This window comes from Epinephelus moara, chromosome 19 (genome assembly GCF_006386435.1).
Source record: "Epinephelus moara isolate mb chromosome 19, YSFRI_EMoa_1.0, whole genome shotgun sequence".
Classification (NCBI taxonomy): domain Eukaryota; kingdom Metazoa; phylum Chordata; class Actinopteri; order Perciformes; family Serranidae; genus Epinephelus; species Epinephelus moara.
In genome coordinates, this window is record NC_065524.1 from 7,206,770 (window position 1) to 7,233,977 (window position 27,208).

The 27,208-nt window shown below is 40.9% G+C and overlaps 2 protein-coding genes across 3 annotated transcripts in view; both read left to right on the forward strand.

Annotated features, from left to right (window-relative positions):
* The window catches only part of papolg (poly(A) polymerase gamma), a 21,467-nt gene extending 13,966 nt beyond the window's left edge, over positions 1-7,501 (forward strand). The window contains exons 16-24 of one of the 2 annotated variants that reach the window (XM_050070480.1): positions 1,125-1,246; positions 1,360-1,517; positions 1,693-1,769; positions 2,817-3,019; positions 3,125-3,208; positions 3,302-3,361; positions 3,498-3,601; positions 3,706-3,806; positions 5,154-7,501. In XM_050070480.1, the coding sequence (XP_049926437.1) occupies positions 1,125-1,246; positions 1,360-1,517; positions 1,693-1,769; positions 2,817-3,019; positions 3,125-3,208; positions 3,302-3,361; positions 3,498-3,601; positions 3,706-3,806; positions 5,154-5,329 (1,085 nt within the window). In that variant the 3' untranslated portion in view covers positions 5,330-7,501. Of the gene's footprint in view, positions 1-1,124; positions 1,247-1,359; positions 1,518-1,692; positions 1,797-2,816; positions 3,020-3,124; positions 3,209-3,301; positions 3,362-3,497; positions 3,602-3,705; positions 3,807-5,153 lie in introns of both variants that reach the window. The other variant, XM_050070479.1, reaches the window with a different exon arrangement.
* Positions 7,502-9,842: 2,341 nt separating this feature from the next.
* rel (v-rel avian reticuloendotheliosis viral oncogene homolog) lies at positions 9,843-27,208 on the forward strand. The gene is made up of 11 exons (XM_050071803.1): positions 9,843-10,020; positions 10,443-10,481; positions 12,678-12,817; positions 12,959-13,107; positions 13,907-13,998; positions 22,192-22,332; positions 23,077-23,181; positions 23,418-23,636; positions 24,370-24,435; positions 24,564-24,635; positions 24,762-27,208. The coding sequence occupies exons 1-11, from the start codon at positions 9,843-9,845 to the stop codon at positions 25,649-25,651; spliced, it is 2,091 nt and encodes a 696-aa protein (XP_049927760.1). The 3' UTR covers positions 25,652-27,208.

Sequence of the window (27,208 nt, forward strand, 5' to 3'; positions counted from 1 at the left end):
ACTTTTTATGTCGTGGCTGCAGCACACTTGGATCACTACGGATGAGCAGTATGGAGATACTTTGTGGATTCAATTTTGTGTTCTTGGACGTTAGTCTGGGGCGCCGTCTGCCATTAGGTGTGCTAGCCGCTCCCCCCGTCGATCTCTGCAAGGGATGTGAGGACTGTAAAACTTCACTAGGGCCTCCATCGGCTTATGGTTGAGTAGATAATGGCTGAATTTTCATTTTTGGGTGCACTATCCCTTTAACACATGAGCTTTAGTTCATAGCAGAATTCAATCTGACAAAAACAGACAGTGCCAGGTTTAAAAATGCACAAGTATACCTCCTTATCAAAATATTGCCCAATCCTCAGCCCTGTTTGGCAGCTCTTCTGTTACTTCAAGACTGCAAGAAATATTTGAAACTAGGCTTAGGCAGTATAATTTTCATACCTTCCTGAAATTTCACTGGGGTATACAGTACATGACGGTATGAGTATATGGCACAATTGTACGCCTTTTGAATTCTCTTTTCTCTTGGTCACAGAACTGACACTGGCTTAATTGCCTCATTAACTCACACTTTATCGAGTCTCAACTGAGACAAACAAAACTCACCAAGACTGTCTTGGTTACTCTTGTTACTCATCCAGTTAGTTAGTCCAGTTCCAACAATCATCAACTCTGGTTTTGTCAAAATAAAGCCTTTATTCACAAAAGTAGATGCAGAAAACATGCCTGCTTATGCAGCCTGTGTGACCTGGGCATTATTTCTCCACCTCTTGGTTTCACGGTGTGTTTTAGCTCAGCTGCCTGTTCCATCAGTGGAGATGGGAGACTGGCCTCTGGTGGCATGTGCTGCGCACTACGAACATGAGGTTAATGGAAAGAGGAGCGCCTGTATTTTTGACGATATAGAAAATTGTACCATCGCAATTACATTACACCCTGGTATACCATAATACCACCCAGGCCTATTTGGAACTTGATCATTCGACTTGACTGAGTTAATATTGTCAGATTTTCATGGCCAGCTAAAGACATGGCCAGCTGTCAGGTGGACTGTACTAATTAGAAAGTCAGACATGCTTATACATTTATGCCAGTAGTAAGTGACCCTAAACATGGCCTGTTATCTGCAGTGTACCGACAAGCCAACAACATCAACATGCTGAAGGATGGGATGAAGATTGAAGCAACACATGTGAAGAAGAAACAGCTCCATCAGTACCTTCCTCCTGAATTGGTGCAGAAGAAGAAGAGGGTAAGATGTCTTCCTGTTCAAACACTTAATGGCTTTTGTCACAATGTAGTTCCTGTTTCTCTTTGTCTGTTGTATCTCTGTTCATTTCCCCTTCTCTCTCTTCTTTACTACAGAGCATAGCTGAGTTGAACCGCAGCTCTAACGGGGGGAGCTCCAAGCGGCTCTCTCTGGACAGCAGCCATCTGGACAGCTCCAGAGACACAGACTCAGGGACTCCCTTCAGCTCCCCGACCATCAAACCTTCCAAGCCTGTGTCTGACACAGATGATGGGTATGATACACCTTTAGTGCAGTTGATTTTTTATTTGTATATTTCTACCTGATGTATTTTCCCCAGATGTTCTATTCTAATACATATCCTATTTTTCTTCTTTGTTATTATTTACAGTGCCCAGAGTCAGATCCACAATATGATGCTGAGTAAATGTCTTCTCTATATTTTGCAGCGTCAGCCCTCCCAAGCAGCTTTTTGTGGAGGTCTCTCCAGCACCCAGCGCAGCAGCAGCAGCTGTTACAGACCAAGGCATGTCCATCCCTGTTATTGGCTCGAGTGAGTTATCTTTCCAGTGACCATTATAGATTCTATTTAAAGTTAAGTAAAAAAAAAAATTAAAAAAAAATCTTTTTGAAATAGGCCATGTAATATTTTAGCAATTTCAGAAAATGTCATAAGGCATAATGGACAGTCCCACTACATAGCCAATATACGTAATAACAACAGGGGTCCTACACAATATGGAATTTAATTTTAGTCATTTTAATGTCAGGATCATTATGGAAAAATACTTGTTTCCAGACTAGTGCCCCTATTCTGTTCAGAAATGAACTGATCATACAAGCAGAGTGTCTTTCATGGTGTTTGGAGCAGCCAGCGCAGCCAAAATGTTTACCACTGTGTGAGAGAGAGCAGAGCAGAGCAAGCTTGATGTCATAGAAAGCAAGGCAAGAAGTGAGTGAACACAAGCTGCTACACTGAGCTGCCTCTACACGTGTCTGTCACAGCCTGTAAAACAGCTCTGCCCCAGACAAGTGCCTTATAACTGAAATGAATCCAGACCAATTAGTACTATGACCAAATTAGTTTGAAAGAAAATGCAACATCATCTTTAAATAGCATCATAAATAACCAATCAGAAAAGTAAGCAGACTATCTAAATGAGGAAACCTTTAAGGCTCCTTTCATTATTGAAATTTTTTCAACTCATTTTTTGTTGTTATTTAAAATTCTAATTATAAATTAAAATTATTATACTTAAAGATTAAAGCGACTAAAAATATGAAGGGAACAATAATATAATATGCATTTAATGTGTTAAGAGAAAATAATACAAGTATAGGTAACACTGGTTAATTTACTTCCTCTTGGGTAAGACACGTTTGACAGTGGAACGTCGTCCAACTTTCTCAAATGAGTGTGGACTGACTGGCCACAATGGGTAAATGCATTTGCGCTCAGATGTCTGCAATTTTATATGGAAAATGAAAGTATAATTTAAAACTCTTCAAATCCAGAGAACATTATTTTGACATCATCTAATTTATTCTGGTCTGTCTCCTTCTCATCCTGAAGAGCCTGTGGTTAAAGCAAAGCCTCCTTCCCCACCAGCCAGCAGCTCCGTCACTCCAGTGCTGAGCGGGGATGTGCTGCCCAATGCCACCAGCAGCCCCAGAGAGGAGCCCAACGGCCTGGAGGACTCTGTTAATGGAGCTCCTGTCAAGAGACCACACTCACCCACACAAGAGGACCTGGCCAAGAGGCACAAAGACGCAGAGGTAAGGAGGACACGAGTTACAGTATCTGTGTGTTTTGAATACATGCGGTGTTGGATTTAAACTCAGTGGCAGATTTAATGGAATTTGTGACACTTTTTTCTGCAGGTGGTGTCCAATGATGACTCTGCATTTAAAGAGCCATATCCACCATCCTCTGATTCCTACCCACATGGAGAAGGGCACAATACTGTAGGTGTCATTTACTCTGTCTGCTTCTAATAACTGTGTAATGCCTGACAAACAAAATGAACATCTTCACATTTTGTCTCTCTTCACCATCAGACCCCCCTTTCTGGATCAAAGGCTAAGCCCATTCCAACCATTGATACCTCAAGAACACAGGTAACGTCTTCTTTCTAAACCATTTAGCTTGGACTTGAATGGTTTGACTTTAATAAACACTGGATAATTACTTTCTCTATGTGGACTTTAAAGTCAAAAGTGTTGCTCATTATAATGTCCCTGTTTGTTACCTCAGAGACTTCCCAGCATGGAGCTGCCAGACGCCTCCTCGCCTCTCCCAGCCAGCAACAGTTGTCGTGTCGTGAAAAATTCCATTAAACTGGCCCTCAACCGCCACAAGTGAGCTTTAACTTCTTTCCCAGCACCATCGCAGCTATTGAAACTGTTGGTGTTTGATTTTTTTAATGCTGTAACTTTGGCCTGTCTTTTTCAATTCACTATAGCATCACACCTCCAAAGCCCCCAGTGTTTGAGGACACGCTCACCACAGATGCTCCTGCTGCCAGTGAAGAAAAGGGCATGTCCATTCCAGTCATTGGCTCAAGTGAGTGCACAGTTTCTTTTTCAGTCAGTTATCAGTTTCCGTTTATTCTTTTATAGATTTTATTTTTTTTTTTATCAGTGTTCATTTTAAGGAAACTATGACAAAAAAAAACCTTTTTTCCCGAGACTAAATTAAAGCAACCATCACTGAAAAACTGACAAAATAAATTACAGTTTCCATCAACCATGTGAAAGATGGACAAGATAACATTAATGCAAAATCACACACACAGTGTAAAGATTGTTAAACCAGTATCTGTCTCCCCAAACTATCTCTTCTCCAGCTGTTGGTTTAACCACTTGACCTGGCTTCAAAGGGTTACCAGTATTTGTCAACCTGAACTCTGTTTTCTCATGTTTTTGTGTCTAAATGACTAATAGGAACAACAAATTTTTGAAACTGGCAGTAGAAACATACCTCAAGTGGTTAAATTGCAGCCTGTTTTGCGACTGCTGGCTGCAACCCTCTCAGTCAGTACTGGACCAGTTTCAGAAATTGTTGTTCCCATTGTCACTTTGACACAACCATGGGAAAACAGGGTACAGCTTTTAGAAATAGCAAAGTTAGCCTTGAATGTAAGCTAATTTTATGCATGCACTAATCAGCCACACGAACATCACAACAAAAGTACACAACAAAGATAGCGAAATAATTAAAAAGCACAAATTAGACTGAAATAAACTTATGTTTAAAAAGTCAAATTACTAAGTGTGGCTATGGTAAAACTAATATGCACTGAAACTGAATCACTGAAACTGTTTACGCCAGGTTTTAACATGCATTTCGGATATCCGTACACAAGTGGGCAGCTGAGACACATCACCGTTCACACCTGTGTCTATCATGCGTCTCCAGCTGACCAGATTTTGTTCACACTGTCTGTCACGTGTGCCAAAGTGGTGAAGGTCCCTGCACACAGTTATTTTGTACACACTCTCTAGTATTCTCACTGGTCATGTTAGCAGTTGTATCAGTACAGCAGGAGATATCAGCAGACTTAAACATGTCTCCTTCCTTAGGGCTAAAGGATGGACGGTCACGCAACACTTTATCCAGCTTGTCATAGAGCGTTTGCACGCTGTCACCAAAACAACCACCATGTCCTGCATTGATGATGTAGTCTCTGTTGGGGACACATCAGGACGCATTAGTGTTTACAAAACACTATATATATGGTCAAATGTGTCCCAGACCACCTCAGCGAGTGGTTTGAGTGATGGAATCACAGTGGCGTTTACTCTGTGTTTAGTGCTGTGTACTTATGATTGGATCACCCAAGACACATGCTGACACCAGGTAGAAACAGGTTTAAAATTAACTGTTCTGTCCTTCTCTCTTTCTCTGTAGAACATGTGGCATCCAAACACCCAGCGCCCTCCGTCGGCAGCTCCATCCCCACATTAGTGAGCCGAGGTGCCGACCCACTGAACGGAGCGGCCTCCAAGAGAGCCCACTCCCCCTCGATGGAAGAGCAGGCCAAGAGGCTCAAAGAAACAGAAAAGGCCAGAATCCACATAGCTTGAACACACAACTCTAGACTGGATTCATACATACAGAGTCGGGGCTTTACAGTTAAGTCAAACACCGAGAAGATGACTTCACACAGGGGCAGGGAGTGTGTTCAGGTCGGTCCATCTCAAGTGTGAAGCAGCAGGACGGACACCTCACCTCAAATCTTCCGAGATTACAGATTTGCCAGTGGATAGGTGATTCGGTCAAACCAGATGTCGTCAGCGCCCTCTGTCACGCTCCCAGCCAGAGGGCATTTAACACAACAGTCCCGGAGATATCTGACATGAGAACTAAAGCGACAGTTTTTTACGCATCTTCTCCCTCATTGTTTAAAATGTACACAGTACAGATGGAAAATGAGCTGTTCTTTTCATTTTCCTGTTTTTTTGTTTGTTTGTTTTTTTCCAGTTAACACGTTTTAAAACAGCCCAGAACATTTATCGATGCTTGCTACACACACTTCTGGTGTATGCTGATTGTTTGTTTTTTTTTCTTTACTTTTCCCCCAAACAGAAAACTGTACAGTAAATGTTGATGTACATAACTTTTTGTCTTAAAAAAAAAAGCAAAAGATCACTGTTAAGTCTTTTGACCATTCTATTGTAGTTTTATCTAAAAAGGAAAAAAAAAAAGTTTAAAAAATTGTAATTTTTTTTTGTTTTTCTCTTGCTTGTCCAAAAAAAAGGTCTCCAGCCCGGGATATTTTTTGTAAACACTGTATAGGTTTGGATACAGTTGCAGGGAGGCTTTATTGAGGGTTTGCTTGGATATGATGGAAATGACAACAGTGACTCTTTGGACCACCACGACTACCCAAAGAGGACTCCAGGTTGGTATTGGACTTGCAGTGTGAAGGTGATCGTAGACACTCAGTGACATCAGGGCTTCTCAGGTGCAGGTAAGAGCAAGAAAATAACCCTTACCACAACAGGAAATGTCAGGCATTTTTCGGAAGAGGTAAAATGGGTCTGAAGCTTTATGGTTATTGTTTGGCTCTGTGAAGGATTAATACAGAAAATCAGAAGAACCATATCAATAACACCTAATCCTTCTGTTCAGTGTAGCTTCAGTGTTAAAGTGTCACGCCTATTGTATGTCTTGGAGTAAAAGACCGTTTTCTGCTTGCGTTTCCTGCTGTGTCTAAGCCCTCGATGCCAGATTGATGTGGATGACAAACAAGTGTTTGCTGGATGGGTTAGACGGTCACAAGAAAGTGTTTGAATATCAGTTTTGTGTATGTACCTGTGATTGTCTGACATCTAAAATGAATCTCTAGTCCATCAGGAGGGCTAAACAACATAAAAAGGTCCTTTGTTCGGGATACTGCTCGACCCCCCCACCCCCACCCCCCACCCCCACCAGTTCACCGTGGTCTGTTTGCTAGTGAAGCTGATGAAGCGAAAGTCCGGGTTGTTTTTGCATCTGTGTCCATGAAAGAGTTTGTGGTGCTTTGTGAAAAAATGGTTTGAAGCTTTTTGACGAGTTGTTCTGGTTCGTGTGTGTGTATGCATGCGCATATGGTTGACTGTGTGTGAGCGTGCATGCATAGATGGTTGTGTTTATGTGTCGGAGAGAGAGACGGAATTCCCTTCGTTTTGGGTGTTTACCCTCTGCGCCTCCTGTGGAGGTTCTTAAAAAGCATCTCCTGAGGCCACGGGTGGGATGGGGGGGGCAGGGGGTCAGGAGACAACTCTTTTCCTGCTGTAGGCCCCACCTTCCATCTTCATGGTCTGAAACTGGGTGACTGTTTGATTTCAGCACAGAAAATATATGTATACAACAAAGTATAAAGTGATGCTGACAAGGCGCCTTCTTCTTCAGAGCAGGTAGAGAGACGCAGGGACGCAGGTTCTTTTTCCAGCATCGGTTTCCCCAGCTAAATGTACAGAGAACAGTTTTTTTCAAAAGGCATATTCTTCATTATTGGGGGTTTTCTTATCACTTTATTTATATTTGCATATTTGTACCATGTGATCTTTTTTTAATAGCATTCATAGCAGGTAGGTCTCTTTTGAATGAATCTGCACCACTCTGTTTCAGACAACTCATGTTATGCTGTTCGGAAACATTTAACAAAACAGGTCATTTAGATGTTTGTTTCTAAAATGTATTGAAAGGGTATTTTTGTATGTGTTTATCACTTCCTTTAAATGAGTCCGTACACCCATTAAACCCCTAAAAACTATGTCTGTGTCTGTGTTCTTTGTCACATTTATATATTTACATTGTTGTTTGAAGCTGTGCTGGCAGTAATGGGAGTTTTTATTACCTACGTGCTTTTTTTCGTTTCCTGGAAAAGATTTAACGTAACAGTACACTTAAATAGCAATGTATATCTCACTAATCAGAATTGAAAAATGACCTTTAAAGATTTCAATAGCTACTAACTCTGGATATTCCACAGATCTCACCACAGACCATTTCTACTGAGTAGACTACGTCTTTTACTACTCCTCATTACACATACACTTTCATCCCACATACACGCGTATGTTTTCATAGGTGTTTTCACACTTTGTACACATCCCCAGAATTGTTCCTAATTGTGTTTAACAATGAGATATAAAATGTACAAAATAATAATTTAATGTAAAAATGTAATCATCTTTTCATCTAACTCTCAACATGAAAGCCTTAGTGCAGGGGTGTTCAAAGATTTGATGACTGACAAGGGCCACACAGGAAAAGTACAGCCATGAGTTGTCCACTAAAATTGCTCAGTTTAGCTAACAGCACTGGCATTGATGGCAGAACATTGACAAGTTGCCATCCCTAACCTGATAGACACTTGTTTGGGGGTGCATAGTTTGATGCAGTGTAGTAGTGTATTAGCTGTTATTGAAAGTGAAAACATTGAAATGGACCACAAATGATTCAAATATAATGCATGTATTTCATGTCATGTTTAGGGGCTGCACAAATGTTTTTGAGGGCTGCCATTGGCCTGAGGGCAACAGTGCCTCGGTGTATGTCCCAAAATGTCAAACTATTCCTTTAAATAACGGGTTTTCCAAAGATCACGTATACTGATATGTAGTGATATGCACTGTGTATTATAAAACAGATGGTAAGCTCTGCTACTCCAGTGTTAAACATGAGAGGCCCAGCTAACTGGGTCACATACACAAAATGATCATAACTGTCAGTGTCCGTCATGAGCATGGACGCCAAGTTCCACCAGTGTGATGAAAAATTCAACATCCTGTAAGTCAATAAATAAACTTAAAATAATGGCATCGTGTCTCAAAATAATGACTCCATATTATTTGTCATTATTATTTTGAAAAGGTTTGTCTTTTTTTGTTTGAACATACTAAATCATTATTATAAGGTCATTATTTTTCAGACACAGAGTCATTATTTTGAGATGCTTTGTCATTACTTGTTTCATAGTGGCCCTATGAAACAACTGCTGTGAGCGCTGCACTTTGAAGTTCTGGGTGCTCAGCTGTCATGTCCACATGACCATTTTTGTGCGGTCAAATTATTCTGAAACATTCTCAACCAAAAACAGAGACACTTCCCGGATCAGTTTTGGTTCCTCTCTCACACAGGCATCGTGAGGCAGGTTTTCTTTCTTGCAAAAGGTTCAAAGTAAAACCGACAAATTCATTTCATCCTAAGCACCGATTTCAAAATAATATTCTTATTGATATATCAATTTGTATCTAAAAAAAAAAAAAGACAGACTTTCTCAAAATAATAGGCCTAACTTAATATCTCAAAAACAGTGACATGATACCAAGTCATTCATTTGAGAAAGCTTGTCATTATTTTGAAATGTTAAGTCATTGTTCTAAGGTAAGAAAGTGATTCTTTTGAGATAAGATATTTTGAGATACTAACTCATTTTCATAAAGTTTCTTATTATTTTGTGATACTAAGTCTCTATGTATTTAAATAAGTGAATCATTATTTAAAGATTTTGAGATATTTTGAGACTCATTTTCAATAAGTTGCTCATTATTTTGAGATACTATGTCATCATTTTACGATTATTAAGTCATATTTTGTGATACTAAGTCCCTAAATTTTTAAATCAGTAAGTCATTATTTTATGATATATCTCATTCATTTGAAATACTATTTAACTATTACTTTAATACTACTACTTTTAAATACTGCTACTAATACTACTAATACTCTGGGTCCTTTTTGTTCATCACACTGGCAGTAAAGGGCTTCCATACTGAGCATCAGGCATCTGGCTATACATGATGCCTCACAGTGCATGTGGTGACATGCAGCAGATCTGTAGTACTGCTTACAATATACTATATTGATCCATCTGACTGTTTAACCTCTTTTATTATTTGCTCTTACCCTTTCTCATGGCTTTTTCCAAACTCACGGCTGCTGCCATGTGCCTCTCCTCCATATTTTCCCTACAGCCGGTCTCTTATCTTGGAGTGTTGGACCTCCCTCTCCTCTGTGAGCAGCACTTTGGAGGGGCAGACAGGTAGTGTGCAGTGTGCAGGGGGAGTGGATCCTCTCAGCTCTGTCTTATGCTCTGTGCTGTGAGTCATGCAGCCTCTCATTGGTCAGTTCAGACTAAAGGGGTGGAGTCGAAGGGGAATTCCCCCGTTGCTCTCTTCTAACAAATATTACTTTTCCTGTCCACTGTCACTCATTCAGCTCGAGGTTCTCCAAGAGACAATAACCTGTGATACGACCGAGAGTGAGAGTGTGTGCACCATGGATGGTGAGTAGCAACACCTTCATTTATTGTGTATTAATAACAATGCTAACTGCCTTAATGAGAGGATTAGGCAGAATGTAGTCTAATCATCATGTGTGTAATGTTAAAGAACATGTAGTACTGACTCAAGTGTGAGTTTAGAACATCTTCAGCCCAAATGTACGATAGCTTGTTAATAGTATGTGGCACTATTTATTCAAAGTGTGTTCAGCAACACTGAAACTTCCTCCTTGTTGCAATGATTGACGGTGTTATTGGAGTAAGTGTGAGTAATTACAGGATGGCTTTAGCAGGACTGAATGAGCTTACAAAACACAACAAATATCATTTTGTCATGTTATCACAACTAGTCAGGGTGGGTTTCATATCTAATTTGCACACACACTTTCGTAATTTCTTCCAATATGTCATATTTTCCTCCTCAGTTCTTATGCCCTCCATGCTAGGGGACGATCCACACCTAAGTAAGTATATCTTAATGCCTCTTCTTGTGTCAAAATTAGCTGCCTGTCTCCACAAGTCAAAACTTATAAACTGCCAAGCAGTGTGTGAATGCATTGCAGTGTCTTTCACTTCCTCATTTTGTTTTATTGGTAAGCATTGCCTTTTTCTCAGACCTGTGGTGTGTATGTGTGTGTGAGAGAGAACCAGAGGTTTTGGTTGTCCTCATAAGTATAGTTTGTGAGGTATGAGTTTATATATAGTGTTATAAATGTCTATACGTGTGAGAAACATCATCTCTCACTTCTGTGTTTGGAGCGTCCTTTGCTAAAGTAGCTGCAAAATGAGGAAGGCAGGACCCGGCCCAGCCACTTGTTTGGCAAACGTACATTTCTTTATCAAGTCAGAAATGTTACAGGACTTGTTTCATACTGGCCCTACGTAACAACTGCGTGTGAGTGCAGCACTTCAGTTGAAGTGCTTGCTGCTCGGCTGTCATGTCCACACGACCATTTTTGTGCAGTTAAATTGTTCGGAAACATTATAAACCAAAAACAGAGACACTTCCCGGATCAGTTTTAGTTCCTCTCTCACACAGGCATCATGTGTTGCAGGTTTTGTTTCTTGCACAATGGTCAAAGACGAACTGACAGTCTCATTTCATACTTTGTTTTGAGTGCAGCATGGCTGAGATTTGCCTTTTTAGTAAGCGCTGATTTGATGATTTGCCGTTTGAAAGACACTGATACATGTAATGGGGCTAAATTTGATGCTGCAGGGATTTTAGACATCTAGGTTTCATGCAGTGTCGGGGAGTGGTTAACTACGTGCAGTTCAATTAGTTTAACTACAATTTTACAATTAACAGTAGTTAGGTGGCAGTAAAACTACATTAAAATCTCAGTAGCCTTTAAAGGTGTTGGCTCATGCAGTTTGTGTAGTTAATTACAAACTACATGACCTTTTTTGCCATTCAGTGGCACAATGCCACAGCTCAATGGAAACATTTGTCATTTAATGACAGGTGCCTACTATTTGACTAAAATCACCTCTGGTTTGCAACCAAGATATCTGTGATCGAATACTAAAAAAGTTAAGCATCTTTCTGTTTCCACCCCAACAATTGGCCCATATCCTCTCTTTAAAACACATCGAGGTGAGGACTGGCCTGCCCTAGTCTTTAAATCAAACATACCTACACTTTACTCAGTGTCAATTCAGTTGTATCTCCATGTAACTATATAAGTGCAACATTGCTTGAACATGTTAGATACTGCATATCCTGGTGCTCTGAGATTTGTTACAAATTGTAAACGCCCTCAGTCATTACTGTACGCTTTATTCCAGGGCAGGGCAGCCATCTTTGACCTTTTGTGGGCTCAGTCACTGGTATTTGTTCATTTATAAAGCCATACTGGGTAAACTCCCTTCGCACATTTCTACTTCGATTGAACAGAGATGTGACTGTAGCTCTTGTCCAAGATCCAGACTCACACTGTGATAACTTCCTGTGATTTAGTTTGGATGTAATTTTTTTTTTTTTGAGAGTAGTTAAAATGTAGTTTAACTGCTTTATTGTGAAGTAGCTAGTAGTTTAGTTTTACTGTAGATTTTCTTAGCCTGGTTGCATGGAGCAGTGTTTCAACTATATGTAAGCAACTTGTCTGAAAACCTCGAAAAGCTTCAACTTTTCAATCAAGTTTTACCTAACTTTAGCAATGATGTGTGGAGTAACTGTAAATCACTAAATCCATGCTTACCCATTATTAAACCAGACAGTGATCATTTTAAATCACTTTTACACAAGCATTTAGGCACATCTCCAAAATACAAAGAGAGACAAGAAACACTAAAACACAGGCTTTAGGAAATTAAAAAAAAATTGTGCTATTTTCTGACATTTTGTAGAACCAAAATTTTGGCATCTTTTTGCCTTGTTTTGACCAAAACATCTAGACATCTTTTGACCTGCAAATTCAATACCTCCTGATCTTATTACATGTCAAAAAATATGGTAAATAACTGAGTATACCTTAGCTCAACTATTTGATCCTGTAACTATTTTCCAGCAAAAATCAAGCAGAACTGAGCAAAATCTGTTAGCTGCCATCTTTAAAATATCTTAGGGGTGGTATTCATGGTTTGGTGGTCTGAATCCATCTTCATCTTTTCCTCTCCACACCCCTTTATTTACTGTTCCCATCATCTGTGCTCTCTAGTGGCTGAGCCGGCGATCCAGATCTTCGAGCAGCCCAAGCAGAGGGGAATGCGTTTCAGGTACAAGTGTGAGGGTCGCTCAGCTGGGAGCATCCCCGGCGAGAAGAGCTCTGACAACAACAGGACGTACCCCAGTCTGCAGGTCAGTCAACACAACTGAAGATTTACTTGTTTATTTGTGCCTCAAAGCACCCGTGGAGCACTTTCTTTACACCTCTGCACGTGTCTGTCTGTACATTGCATTGCCTTTAAATGTTAAAGCAACCTCCTCTTTCCCCCATAGATCCTCAATTACTGCGGTAAAGGGAAAGTACGTGTATATTTGGTGACGAAGAACGAGCCGTACCGACCGCATCCACACGACCTGGTGGGGAAGGACTGCAAAGACGGATTCTACGAGGCCGAGTTTGGCCCAGACCGCAGAGTGATCGCGTGAGTTCTCCCACAGTCGCCTCCGTCCAGCAGCTTTCTGTAGTAGCGTTTAATGACTTCACTGTCACTGTTGTCACCAGAGTAGGCTAATTATCGCCCCAGTCTCAGTCTTAATCAGCATGCCTTCATCGAAATAAACAAACACACTCTTTCTGTCGTAGACCACAACGTAATCAATTTGCTCTCTATTAACACTATTTCATGATTCACATGGCGGTTTCGGAAGGCACTGAGTGTAAATCAGTGACCTTGCGGATACAGACTCATACAGCAAAACACACACACACACACACACAAAGCATATTTGTCAAACCATGTCTGTGATGAGGATGGCAATATGGGAATTCCCCAAGTGACATCACCCATATTTGCTGCGTGTCAGAAAAAAAACAGAGCTTGTGTGTATATGTGTGTGTTTGTGTACTCAAGAATGTGTGTGAGAGTGCGAATGAGTCAGTATCTTTTGGTGTGTATAATTTGTAAATCCTTCATAGACTTGTGTATTAAATTCAGATGGATTTTTACTTTACTTCTGTGTAGAGAAATAACTTTACTACAGATTTGGGTCAAACATGATCATAAAGTTAGTTTGTGGCAGTCTGTTTTAAAAGCAAAATCAGACACGTTAGAGTGATGGCGTGATTGCTTTGACCTTCCACATATGCAACAACATTCTTTATTCAAGATCATACTTCACTCAGGCGTGGCCCTTTGTGTTTTGTTTATTCTAATCAGCTTGTTGTAGCTCTGTAAGTCACTGTCACTTCCTCATGGCCCTGTTGTATTTATGTTCACACAGTTTCCAGAATCTGGGGATCCAGTGTGTGAGGAGGAGGGAAGTGAAAGATGCGATCGTACAGAGGATGACCAGAGGGATCAACCCCTTCAATGGTGAGTCCCCCTGCTCTGAATGTCAATTTCTGTTTTCATCTCCTACATCACACTGACTGACAGCGGTGGTGTCAACCCACTTGATCATATATTGGCTTTGTGTTTGTTGTTGGCACAAACACCTTCAGGGAAAACAATTTAAAACACAAAAAAAGATCAAATGAATGTGTCCTACCAACAGGTATTGCATGTATATCTTCCGTCTCTGTGCCACAGAGCTCCACTCCAAAAAACTATTAAAAACACATCAGTGAGTCACACGTTGCTCTAAGTGACATGTTCCCTCATTACTGTCAACATGGCCACTGTAGTTTACTTTGAGCTAATCACACATGCACTCTGCTGCTGCCAGAAGTACTCACTGGAGCAGGGCTGCCCCCAGGGGGTGGCCAGGGAGGGTCATGGCCCTCAATACAATCGCTGCCTCCTCTGGCAAAAATAATTGACCGCTAACTTCACTGTCTTTAAGATGCTGTGGCGTGCTTTTTAAGCTAGCGCAAAGGTGGTGGTATCTTGTTAGCCTTGAAAACTCAAGGCATCCATTGTACCATCAATTTCATGCTAGCTTGTTTGGATGGGGTTTAAATAAGGCTCCAAAGTTAGGCTAAATTTTGGTGAGGGAACAACTGGCATGGCTGTTTTCAGTGGTGTCCCATTAACTCTAACCTCAACATATCTGAATGAAAATGTGTTCTATGGTTGATCACAAGTCTCTGCAAAACTTGAGAGGACTTGTTCCCAGTAAATGTTTTATTTCTTACAATCAATGACCTCCTTCAAATCAAACCTTTATATTTGTATTTTTAATCGTAAGGACAGTCAAACTGTTTGAAGAACAATGAATTGCTTAACAGGTATAGACCATAACACGTTAAAACAGAATTGTTATTGAACATAAATGTGCCGGCATTCATCGATGCACATCAGATAATTAGTAATACTAACCAAAAAAAAACCTCTCCATATTGACATAGTTCCAATGAGAATATATACGTAAACAGCACAACTGAATTCCTAATATTCAGTTACGGCTTTTGGTTTTGGTGCCACCCTAAGATTTTCCATCTGGCTGCCCCTATAGAACATTGCTGGGGGCGCCACTGCACTGGAGCACCAAATGTGTGTTAATCCGCCACAGAAAATAGCCCCCAACAAATGCACTATTTATTAACTACACTATGTTTTATTTGCTCAAAGATGCAGTCCCTGCTGGACTTTTGAAACTATAACTATATATCTGTGATCCGATGTTAAAGATCTACATTTTCAGTGGGAACCAATGGGCTTGGGGTAGAAAGTCAGAGGATCAGAGGACAGAGAGTTACTGTATCTTGGTGAAATACTTTGAATTCTGCTGCTGTTGGTGCAGTCACTGTTATCATTTCTGTTTGTCACTGTGGCTGGTTACTGATGCTGCTGCTGCTGCTGCTGCTTTTCCTGCTGTTATTACTGTTACACAGGTTCAAAACAATTCAAAAGAATTGTTTTCAAATGCTGGTTGACCCAGTTCTCAGGCAGTGGAGATGATTTTCCTAACATCAAGTCAAAAATCCGCTCACTTGCCACCGCACCGTCTACAGTCGTGCCATTTCCTCAACACGCTTTCATTCTGCGGTCCTCCGGCACAGACAGACAACGCTTCTCGTGTACAAACAGGCGTTGAGCTACTTCCCCATTCTTAGTCACAGTTGCTCAATTCAGCACAGTGCAGGATGCCACGTGAGAGCTGGGAATGCAGGATTCATTAAAAGGGGGAGGGTGGACCGAGGGGGTTCCCCAGCACTCAGAGAAGATGATAAAAGTAGGGTATGGTGCTTTACAGGTCTGTAAAAGCATGGAGGGTTTATGAGCAGGTTTGATTTAGACATACATGCTTTGAGGTTTTTGTGTTTAGTGTTTGCATGTTGGCAAGTGGCAATAAGTGGTGACCAAAACAGCTTAAATAAACCAGATATCTGCTTACTGCACATATCTGACGTATTTATAATTGGCTCCAATGCTTTTATTTACTACTTTCTGCATTTGCAACAGAGTTCATACCTGATACTTTCAAATTCTGCAAAGCCCAAGCTGTGCGTACTGAGTCACATAGACTGAAGTGACTTAACTAAAATATGAAACTGTGATACAGATGGCTTCTATGTGATATGAACCCTTAACCCTAGCTGACAATTTTAGTGACATGCTAGGTGTCTGCTGAGCTTCACCATATATGACCACATCTCTGTTCTCTTACCTGCTTGCGAGTATTACAGTTGAGGAACTAATTTAGGTCTTAGAGGGTGAAGACATGAAACAGAAGTCTCTTTTGCAATGATGTCAGACCATACGGAGATATTCTAACTGCTGCCATTCAAGGTATTTTATGGTTTGGTTCCTGTGGTTTAGGAGGACACAGTGAATATTTGTAACCATGGACAATTTGCTGTTGGAATATTAACACCTAAATGAGCACGTTTAAAGGAATGCTTCACCCACAAAATGATCATTTGTATATGAATTACTCGCTTTGTGTTACGTTGAATTTGTGAAGATAACTTCCTCGCATGCCTCCATAGTGAACGAAGAATCCAAAAATGGAGAAAATTCTTGATGATTTAAAGCAATAGGGGTCCGTATCTAATATGAGCAAAACTAAATCAAAACATGTTTACAAACTCTTACAAAACTGTCTTATGCAAGGAAGAGTGGCACGCCTGGGAAAACACGTGCGTTTGAAGTCTGCTCAGCGGAGTGCACAAACAGAATTTAAACGCACTACTCATTCTAGTGTTTAAAATTGTAATGTTTCAGCGCAAATGCATGCATTTGGGAAGTACTGAGCAAATGACTGGATAAATGAGGCTTGGATTATACTGCTTGAGTTGTGTGACAGTTTGTAAACAGATGTTTTAATGTAGTTTAGCTGTTGTTCAGCGTGGCCCCCATTTACTTCAATTCATCAAGAATTTTCTTAATTTCCGTATTCTTTGTTCACCATGGAGGCATGTGAGAAAAAGATTGCTTCAGGAATTAAGTGTAAAACTGTGTGAGTAACTGATACACAAATGATCATTTTGTGGCTGAAGTATCCCTTTAACAGCGCAGTTTCAGCTCATTATATCTGGTAAAATGCCAGGTATCAATAAAGGAGCTGTATGATCTTTGGTGTAACTGGTCAGATGGTACTACCTCACACATATGAAATCTTATTTCAGCCTTTATTGCTACAGACTGTACAATGGGCAGCTGGATGTCTTTTTCTCATGGCTCAAACCTTCCGCTCTCTTGAGCTCACTTCTGCTGTGAAACTCAGCTGCTTCCTGTGTCAGGGGGAGATAAGCCCCCTTGCACTCCCCCCACCCCAACACACACTCCCCCCGATCACCGCACCTCATGTCATGCATGTGAAACATTGTTCAGGCTACAACGGTGTGGTTGAATGGAGACCGTTACTATCTATTCGCAGAAAGCTCACCCCACCTGTACTAGTGATGACAGAGAACTGAATACTGTGTGTGACGTAGTTATATGTTTCTGTATTACTCACCATTTTGTGTGATGTTGGTGGTACACCTGGTAATTGTTTACTCAGGTCACACAGGTGACACTGTTTTGTTGTTGAATTCAGTGATTTAAAGTCACAGGTGTGGCAATACATTAGTTTGTTTCATATCACTCAGTAATAGACTGAAATAAGGGTCAGTAAGATCTAATGATGTCAAATCCAAAATAATTTCAATGCCTTAAACAAAGGAAGTTTTGTTGCTCTTCAGTCTTGAGATTTTCATAGGCACACAGCACAGAAATGATCTGTCAACATAATTTCACAACTGAAAAAGGTTTTTTATAATAGTGTTACTTTAGATGTAACAAGAGATGAATTGTTTTATCTCAGTATGATCAGTATAGACAAATGAGATCATGGAGGAGAGTAATGTAGCGCAGTATTGGCAGAGGTTTGGTAATTTCCAAATTTCCTGAATGCTTTCTGTCGCAAAGAAGATATCACCACTTGTCCTTCCTCTGTTGTTTTTGCTTCACTGAAGAGGATTAACATGTTGGAAGTGTTTTTTCCATGGGCCTTTTACTTTTCTGTATTCGTCATTGTTTGTATCCAGACTTTATAATATTTGTGCTGCTGTAACGCAGTAACACAAATTTCAGAGGAAAAGTGACCTGCGTGAGTGGAACATGGTAAACACAGCAGTTTTATGGAGCAGTGAAGGTATAAATGTATGATGTAATTGTGATATATGGTTGTGGAGTCCTTATCTTTGCCTCAGGAAGACACACAAACTGAGCGAAGCATGTCATGAAGCTTGATGAAATTGTGAGTCATGCAGTGGAGACGCTTTTTGTGGTGAGGCTTGTCACCTGCCTCCCCTTCTTTCTCACTCTCACATTCTGCTCCCACATTCATACTAACCATTTTACCCCGCACCCCACCTCCCACCAACTCCCGACCGCCCCCCCACCATCACTGTCCCCTGTCTCCGCCGCAGCCAATGACCGCGTCCCCCTGCAGCTGCAGCTTTGTGCATCCAGGGTGCCCAGTGACTGTGGGCCCAGCTGGGTGTTTTTTTCCACCACACATATTCACTCACCGCTACTTTTACCTCCAACCCACTTTACTGCACCTGTCCAGCATCTGCCTCTTTCAGACACTCACACACACAGACCAACTTTGTGTGTTCCATCAATATTCGATACAACAGTTCCGCTTTCATACACAAGCATGTGTTGATTTCTCCCTCCCTCAGTTTCTCCACTGTGTCTTTTCTGCCACCTACAACAGACAAACCTGATGACCGAACAGAAAGCTGAAGTAGAGCAGAGCTGCACGACTTTACTCTCACAGAGAGACCATGCAGCCCCCAGAAGTAGATTTTTACAGTGTCACTGTTGTTGTTGGTGTTGTTGGTCAAGATGATAAAACTCCTTCGCTCAATGAGCATACATACCTACCACATGGCATTTAGTATATTCCTTAGTGTGAGGCAGTGCTGACTAAACTGATTCAAAATTAGGCCTGCTCTGTATTATTTTTTAAAGATGTTTCCTAAGAATCTGAGCACCACTTTGAAAAGGTCTTAAAAGGCATTACATGTAAGTGTCTGATACCTGTGGACACCCTGCATTAATAACATGACAGTGGATGATTTGATACTTGTAATAATATTAATTTATTGTAATGAAATTACACATCAAATAAAATGATTTTACGTCTGTTTGTAAACCAGTAAAACGCACATAAAATTGAACTCTCTATATTCAGGATGGTTGAATTGAGGTTTAAGTATACATACAGTACAACAGCTCTGTCCAAAGGTAACAAATTCTGTCTTGTTGTACACTTCAGTCTTTATGCTAAGCTAAGCTAACTACCTCCTGCCTGTAGCTTTGAATTTAACAAACATTTATGAGAGTGGCATTGATCTTGTCGTCTAACTCAGACAGAATATTTCAGGCTGTATCTAAACAAAAGTGCAGTTGATATAAAGCAGGTCCAACCATCTGAATGCTGTATACCATCTCACATCCAACATTTTTATAAAAGTCAGAGTCAGGCTGACATGTTTTGGCTCAATCTGATATCAAATATCAGATTTTTTTTAACAAAGCTTGAAGCTTCATGTCGACACCAGACTGAAGTCATTCTGGTGCCGACATGTTTATTGTATCATTTCTCACTAAAAATGCTCAAGGAGGGAAAAAGCTATAACACTTGGAGATAGAGTTGTTTTTACCTTTTTCTGCGCTTGTTATTTGCACAGCTGTGGACTCGAGTCAGACTCAAGTCACAAAATTGCTGACTTCTGACAAAGCAAAATCCAAACAGACTTGTAACTGCACTGATGACCTGTGACTTCACTTGGATTTGAGCCCTGAGAAGAATAATTGCTGGTGCCAAGCATGCAGAGACAGAGCTGGGGAAATACTTAGCTGTTTGCACTGAGCATGTCCAGTGACACATTCAGTAAGGATGAGGAGTTTCCCTACATCTCTTGTGTAACTGCACTGCAGTTTTTTGTTGTGTTTCCTCCAGGAATATCCACATATTATTACAGTGGAATTTGTTTGGAACAGTAAAAACTAAATCTGGAGTTACACTGTTGGTGTTTACATTTTGAAATAGCATTGAAACGGATGAGAAACATATTGTTAAGGAGACAAAAACACCTAAGTTTAAGACTTAAGACCTGACTTTTGTCCCACCACTTTCACACACGTCAGGACCTCATGGTCACTCATGCAGGGAGTCTCATCTCTTGCTTCTGTGTTGTGCAGACACTCACACAAACAGCCACACACATACACTTTTTTCCACCCTGTGGTGACGTCCCCCAAGCGTCACCGTGTCGACTCATTGTAGGCGGGGATGGCCTCAGCATGAGCGCGAAAGATAGAAATTGAGAGATGGAGGAAGAGAAAGTAGGCAGATGTGAAAGCCTGGTGTGTGTGTTGGTGTGTGGGTGTCTCTCAGTATAAGCTCTCCCTGCAAGGTGTGTGTGTTTGCGTGATGCCTCTGAGGGCGGTATGTGTGACGCTTGCATGTATGTGCATGTGTGCTTGTGTGTGTGTGTGTGTGTGTGTGCAGATGAGAGTGTAGGCTGTGGACACTTGAAAATGCTTATCTGTGACGTGTTTATGTTGATCCAAATTTGAGGTTTTGGGGACAGCCTACGGATGTAACGAGGGAGAATAATTTGTCTGTGCTTTGACGCCATTAATTGTTGAACACATTAATTTTCTGGACATTTAGCTTATTATATTATTTTGTGTTTAAATTAATTATGATGCAATTGTACTCATATTACAAAAAGAGATATGATTCCACTTACTGTTAGTGGTTTGTGACCATGCAGTTATGATACGTATATCCATCTTTAAAACTTCTGCAGTCAGGTTCAGTCATTGAAAAACTGCACTAAAAAACTGCTCAGTCAGGACAATTAACAGACCATGTTAATAACAACTTTCATAGGACCTATTTTCTCAGAAGAAAGTAGTTCCAGTGAAACTCCTTTCACCTAGATCTGTGGACAATGGAGGGAAATTAGAAATTTGTTTTGGGAGAAACTAGTTCCTGAAGTTGGTGATTTTTTTTTATATCATTTTCCAGTGCTTTGAGCACCACAAACAAAATTCCATCAACTGCCACTTAATTGATGTGGCTGTGAAAATCTCATAGGCAACAGGTGGAATGTAACTAAGTACATTTAATCAATTACTGTGCCTAAGTACAAATCGTAATACATCTACTCCACTACAATTCAAAGGGAAATACAGTATTTAACTTTTTTCTACAACATTTATTTGATAGCTGTAGTTACTTAACAAATTAAGAATTCTTCTTATAACACATATTAGTTAATGAAATATGATGCGTTGTCATAGATTAAAGAACCCAAGTGTGTATAAGATAAATAAAGTTTCTTTGGAGCATTAATATAGCAGCAAGCCACTATTTACTATGCAAAGATATAGTTGAGTAATGGCATTCTTAGCACAGAAGGAAGTCATACTACTTCAGTGTGTGCGAGTTGTTATCTGAGCTTCTTTGTGGTATGTTGTGGTAAGCTGGTCCGGCTGCACATGCATGTAAGTGCATCTGTGTATCCCACTTGCACTGTGTTCATGTGGCGGTTAGCATTGACATCTTGAGGGCATTGTTGTGAAAGCGTAGCGTCCACTCTCCTGTGCCCCCTGGTTAACCCCATTAGCTCTGTCTACACTGTTGGCATTCTTTAGTGCTTTCTATTGAGTTAGCACCGTTAGCTGCTAGCAACCAGCTCAGCCACCTCCATGTTGAGAACTATGTGCAGACAACTCATAAGATCTGAATTTTGTGTAGAGCACTTTTAAAATTAGCTCCATCTCAACAAGTTAAGCTGTAAAATGCTACTTACATATTAATACATTGATAATAATTAAATAATATAGTCTTTAATAGTATGAAAAGTCAACATATTTGCTTTCTATTTACTTAATTATACTTTTTTTTTACATTTGTACATTTTATTGATAACACATGCATAGCCTACTTTTTTATCAGTGTGAGCTTGGTGATTTAAGTGATCCTTTGTTTGTCTCTTATCAGTAAAAATAACTAGCGAGCATCTTTTACTCTCACCTGGTCGTGATACTGACACGTGTTTATGTGTGTGTGTATGTGTGTGTGTGTGTGTGTGTGTGTGTGTATAATATCAGTGCCACGTGAGCAGCTGCTGCAGACAGAGGAGTACGACTTGAACGTGGTTCGCCTGTGCATCCAGGTTTTCCTGCAGGACGAGAATGGCCACTTCACCAGACCACTCAACCCCATCGTCACCAACCCTATCTACGACAACAGTGAGTGGCTGAGCTCTGTCTACATCAAAGTGTGTTCATATTGACGTCATGTTAGGCAATTACATGTGACGAGAACATAATAGCATTGCCATATAATTGTACCTACGGGAATACAGGCTGCCTGAGGTTAGGTGTGTCCACCTTAGGGTTCAATTGATAGTGGATTTCAAGAGCTGACTATGATGTAATTTCCTAGAAATGTATTGAACTAACTACTAATTGAAATAAAGTAATATAGTTATACAAGACTTGAGGAGTTACACAAGTAGCTGTTGTTGTACATATGTACCTGTAGCACGCAAGTGTTTGTTGCAAGACCTGTGTACGTGTGTCCAGTAGATATTCTCTCAACACTGTTTTGTCTGTTGCACTTAGCAAACTAGTTCAGTGTTCCTCACACACATCGAGAAAGGGGAAGTTCTATATACACACTAACCCTCAAACAACACTGTTACCATGGAGCACTTCCTCTTCTGATCGCAGGCATGTGACATGTGACTCAACCTGCTGAGGCCTCAACTGTAAACTGAATGTGGTCTTTTTCTAAACTGAGGCAAACACAGAACAAGTTACACTGAGCCATTAAAGCTGTTTTTTGCAACAGATTCAACTAGATCAAGTAAAGGCAGATTCTGGCATTATCACGCTTGGACATATAAATCTCACGTGTAGAATGAAGTCTGACTTGTTAGATTTGTTGTATCTGTTGGGATGCATGTTTACACCTTGTGTCTGTATCATCAGGGGCCCCAAACACAGCAGAGCTGAGGATCTGCCGGGTCAACAAGAACAGTGGCAGTGTCAAGGGAGGCGATGAGATCTTCCTACTGTGCGACAAAGTACAGAAAGGTACATACTATAGATGTTCTGTAGGCCTTTGCAATCAGTTATTCAGCATTTTACTGTTGTACATTTTACAGTACTGTATGGTTTTCACATAGCTTGCATCTATTTTCTCTCCATTCATCTTCATTTAATCCATTTATCTATGAATCCATTTTGCTTCTCACAGCCACAGTGTCCATCTCTTTGCATGTTCATTCAGTTTTCCATTCCTGTCTTCCCATCATCTCCCTATCCCCCAGATGACATCGAGGTGCGATTCTTCTCCTCTGATGGCTGGGAAGCCAAAGGCTCCTTCTCCCAGGCCGATGTTCATCGCCAAGTTGCCATCGTCTTCAAGACTCCGCCCTACTATAACACCTCCATAACAGAGTCGGTCACTGTGCACATGCAGTTGCGCCGACCTTCCGATCAGGAAGTCAGCGAACCAATGGATTTCAGATACCTGCCCGATGACAAAGGTGAGCACTGAGCAGGGATCACCTTCTTTCTGTTAAGCCACATTGCCAACAAACACTTTAATTATAGTACACTTAGAACATGTTTGCAACTCCTACAGACATTTACCTAAACCCTAGACCTGTTTAGCGTTTCCACCACACACAGTACTTTTAAATGTAGGCGGGGTTGTTACCAGATGGTAATAGCCATGTCACTGCTCCATCCAGCTCTTGCTGTACTTCCTGTTCGCGACCAATGCAGAGGAACGTGCGCATCTTGCTGATTGTTCACAGAATGGGATTATACACCGACATTTTCAGAACAAAAAAAAGAACAGTGCTTACACTGTCTTTTGCAGTCAATGGGGTATTCAAAAATAATAGGTTTGTGCACTGAGTCCTTGTCAAGCAAGGGTGATGGGTCTCTAACTCAATCAACAGACTGCAGTGTTTCAGGCTCTACCTTTCAGTATCAGATTAGTGTGCAAGGTACCTCAACAGAGGGGTGACAAAAAACAGGATGGAATGAAATGGTTCTATAGGTAGCATCCACAACTTTTGACGATGGAAACACAAAACTAACCCTTCTAATGTTTAACAAACTGAACTGATCCGGACTGCTTGGTGGGAACAAGGCTTTATTGGTAAACTCAAACTTGTCATTCCTTTGTGTCCGATGGTAGTGTCCAGGAACTGATTCAGTTCTCAGTTGGATTCAAGTGGTAGATGTGTAACTTTTTTGTGTTTGGTTTAGATCCATATGGCTACAATGAGAAAAAGCGCAGAAGAGAGCACTTGATGAAGATATCAGGATTGTCAGGTAAGAGATATAGTATTGTATATACAGTATAATCCATCTGATGTGACCACATGTGCATGAATGAGCATGTCCTATGAATGGCAGTATACATGAATGCATTGTAACAAAGGTCTCTGGCCTTTCTTTAGGTGGTCCTTTTGTTGGTCTGATGAACAGGCCAAAGGCAGTGCCACAAAGTACCTTGAGTCACATGCGGAAAGGTAACTGGTTTAACTTGTTTCCCCTAAAATAGCAAATAATCAGATGTCAAGCCAAATACTACACTTCCATCCAGATTAAGACGATACTTCCTGCTATCACACTAAAAGTCACTATTTGTTTTCTAGACCTCAGCAACATGTACCTGAGGCAACAGCCCACACCTTCAATGCAGCAACAACCTGCTGTATTCAATCAGCCCTACCAACCTGGCTCTCACAATGTAATGATGACATCACCAGCTCCGAATGTATCAGTCAGCCAATCATGGACAAATCCCAACCCAGCACTCTCAATGGATACAGTCACCATAAACCAGTCTGGTGCTATGAACAATCTGCCACGTCCTAATAGAAGCAACCAACAGCAGCCAAACCGTGGACCTGGTTATCCCAACAAAGTGGAGCACAACACCCTCCCTCAGCTCTCCATGAGAGACTTACAGTGCTTGGATACAGCCCCCCAGGCCCCTGCAATGAGCCAGATGGATTCCCAGGCGCCCTTCCACATGCAGCACCCAAGGGAGGAGCTTGCGTCTGAGACCCGGGCCCAGAACCATCTAGGCAACCAGAACCAGGGTCTGCAGACTGTGTGGCCCAATTTCAGTACCACCAGTACAGCTCAGAACACCTTTACTGGAGGTGGAGGGGGGTCACAGGGGCTGGGCTCTTTCTCCTTCCTAGGGGGAATGGAAGGGGAAGATTTTCTGAAGGACCTGGTGGGAGGAGGGTCTCAGACTGGCTTCCAGCTGAAGCAGGAGCCCCAGATCACAGTGGCACAAGAAAGCCATGCTTCTTTCATGCAGTCCCCACGGGAAAGCCAAGAAAATACTTACACCAACTTGCTTCCTCGTCCCGTGAGCAATTGCATCAACATGGATCCAATGAGGCAAGACGTTAGTGGCAACACCCAGCCTCTTAAAAATCTGCATTACTCTTACCAAAGCAACGGCATGGCCTCTGATGGCCACTTTTCAAATTTGGCTGACTGGGTCAAATCAACTCGGCAAACCGACTAAAAAGAGTGTTTTTGGTATCAATAAATAAACAGAAGCAGCTCCAAGGATACATTGGTCTTGGTTAGCCATGCAAAGCCAGAAATTTTCCTTTACCCATTTTGGCGTAGGAAGGCTCAGTAGACATTTGCTTGGGTTATTACATCAGTGTGCAAACGAGCAAAGTTATTGTCAGCCATTTGGATCTATAACCAGACAAAGGCATTGTTTCTAGTTAGTACAGCTGTTTACAGATTAGTTCCTACTTTCGCAAAGACATCACAAAGAATGCTTCCTACACCTGAGTGGCCAACCATAGCGCTTGATAAATTGTTACTGGTCTTTGCTTCCTATTATTACTCTGGAAGACACCATTGTCCTAAAAATTGTTAATCAAATTTGATTTCTTGGTAAATTTGAGACAAGAAATAGATCACTTTTCCACATTTCTATCAAGGGCGCCTTGTCCAAAGCCCTAGTTTGCAACTGGTGTACAGTGAGATTCTGTTGAGGTTCCTTCCCCAGCGTTTAACCTCTGAACTGTTGGGATGTTTCACTAGGGGCCAAGTTGCATTGTCGTTCAAATCACTTGGCCTTACTCGCTGATTGACTTGGCTTCCAGCTGCTGGTCCTGTGGACCTCAGTCAACTGAAGCTGAGCTCACATGAGTTCAGCTGGCTTCTGCAAGGCTAAGATCTGTATGTGGATGAACCATGCCTTAGGTTGTAAAGATGACCAACGACATACTGCTGGTTTCCAAGCCAAAATTAGATTTCAGCAGAAGTGAATGTACTGCTTTCTTTCTTTGTCTTTCTCAGGTGAAGTTGGATTCACTGTGAACATACTGTATAGTTCAATGTTTTGTTAGAGTGTTTGATCTTGGAAAAGAAACAGGGGTAAATGGATGTTAGGATTAGAAATACAACAGAAAAGAATTATCTTATTACAATGGGTTTACTTTTTATTGCTTTGTAAAGAATTCTCACATATTGTACTGTTTCATTGATTTTTTTAAGCAAAGTATTTGCTGTTAAATGCGCTCTGTACATACATGTTAGCCATAGTTGAGAGTGAAAGCAATAACTGTGCTTAAACCCTCAAGAACTGGCAAGGTACTAAAATTTCCATTGAGGAAGTGGTAGGAAGCACATTGAGTGTTGTCTTTCCTTTGTAATGACTATGTCATAACAGTGATCACATGTGTTAGCCAGAGTTCTCAGAGCATTTTTATAGATGTTTTTATACATGTCAATTTTGTCTTTTATTGTTGTTTCATTCATTCAGCTGAGGCTCTTACTGATAGCGTCAAAGAGTGCCTTGCTTGAGGACATTGTGACTGGACACATGGCTGATAATGAACAAACACTGGCTCTTGTGTCGGTTTCAAATTTGTGAGCTAGCAGCAGCCTGCAGGGCCTCCTTTAGCCTAGCTCATACTAGCATGTCATGTTTTACTTGTATGCATTCCAGAAGCTTTTTGGTTTGAAATGAAAGTAATTATTTTGATGACTACTTTGTAAGATTTACTATTTTTGGATTTTTCTACACAATCAGTTCTTAATAAACAAGTCTCTTATTCCA

Bases quoted from the DNA above. Each gene is read 5' to 3' on its own strand.
- rel (XM_050071803.1), top strand. From the start codon at position 9,843: ATGCAGCCTCTCATTGGTCAGTTCAGACTAAAGGGGTGGAGTCGAAGG. The intron at 10,021-10,442 runs GTGAGTAGCAAC...TTTCCTCCTCAG, and splicing joins GAGTGTGTGCACCATGGATG to TTCTTATGCCCTCCATGCTA. The intron at 13,108-13,906 runs GTGAGTTCTCCC...ATGTTCACACAG, and splicing joins CCAGACCGCAGAGTGATCGC to TTTCCAGAATCTGGGGATCC.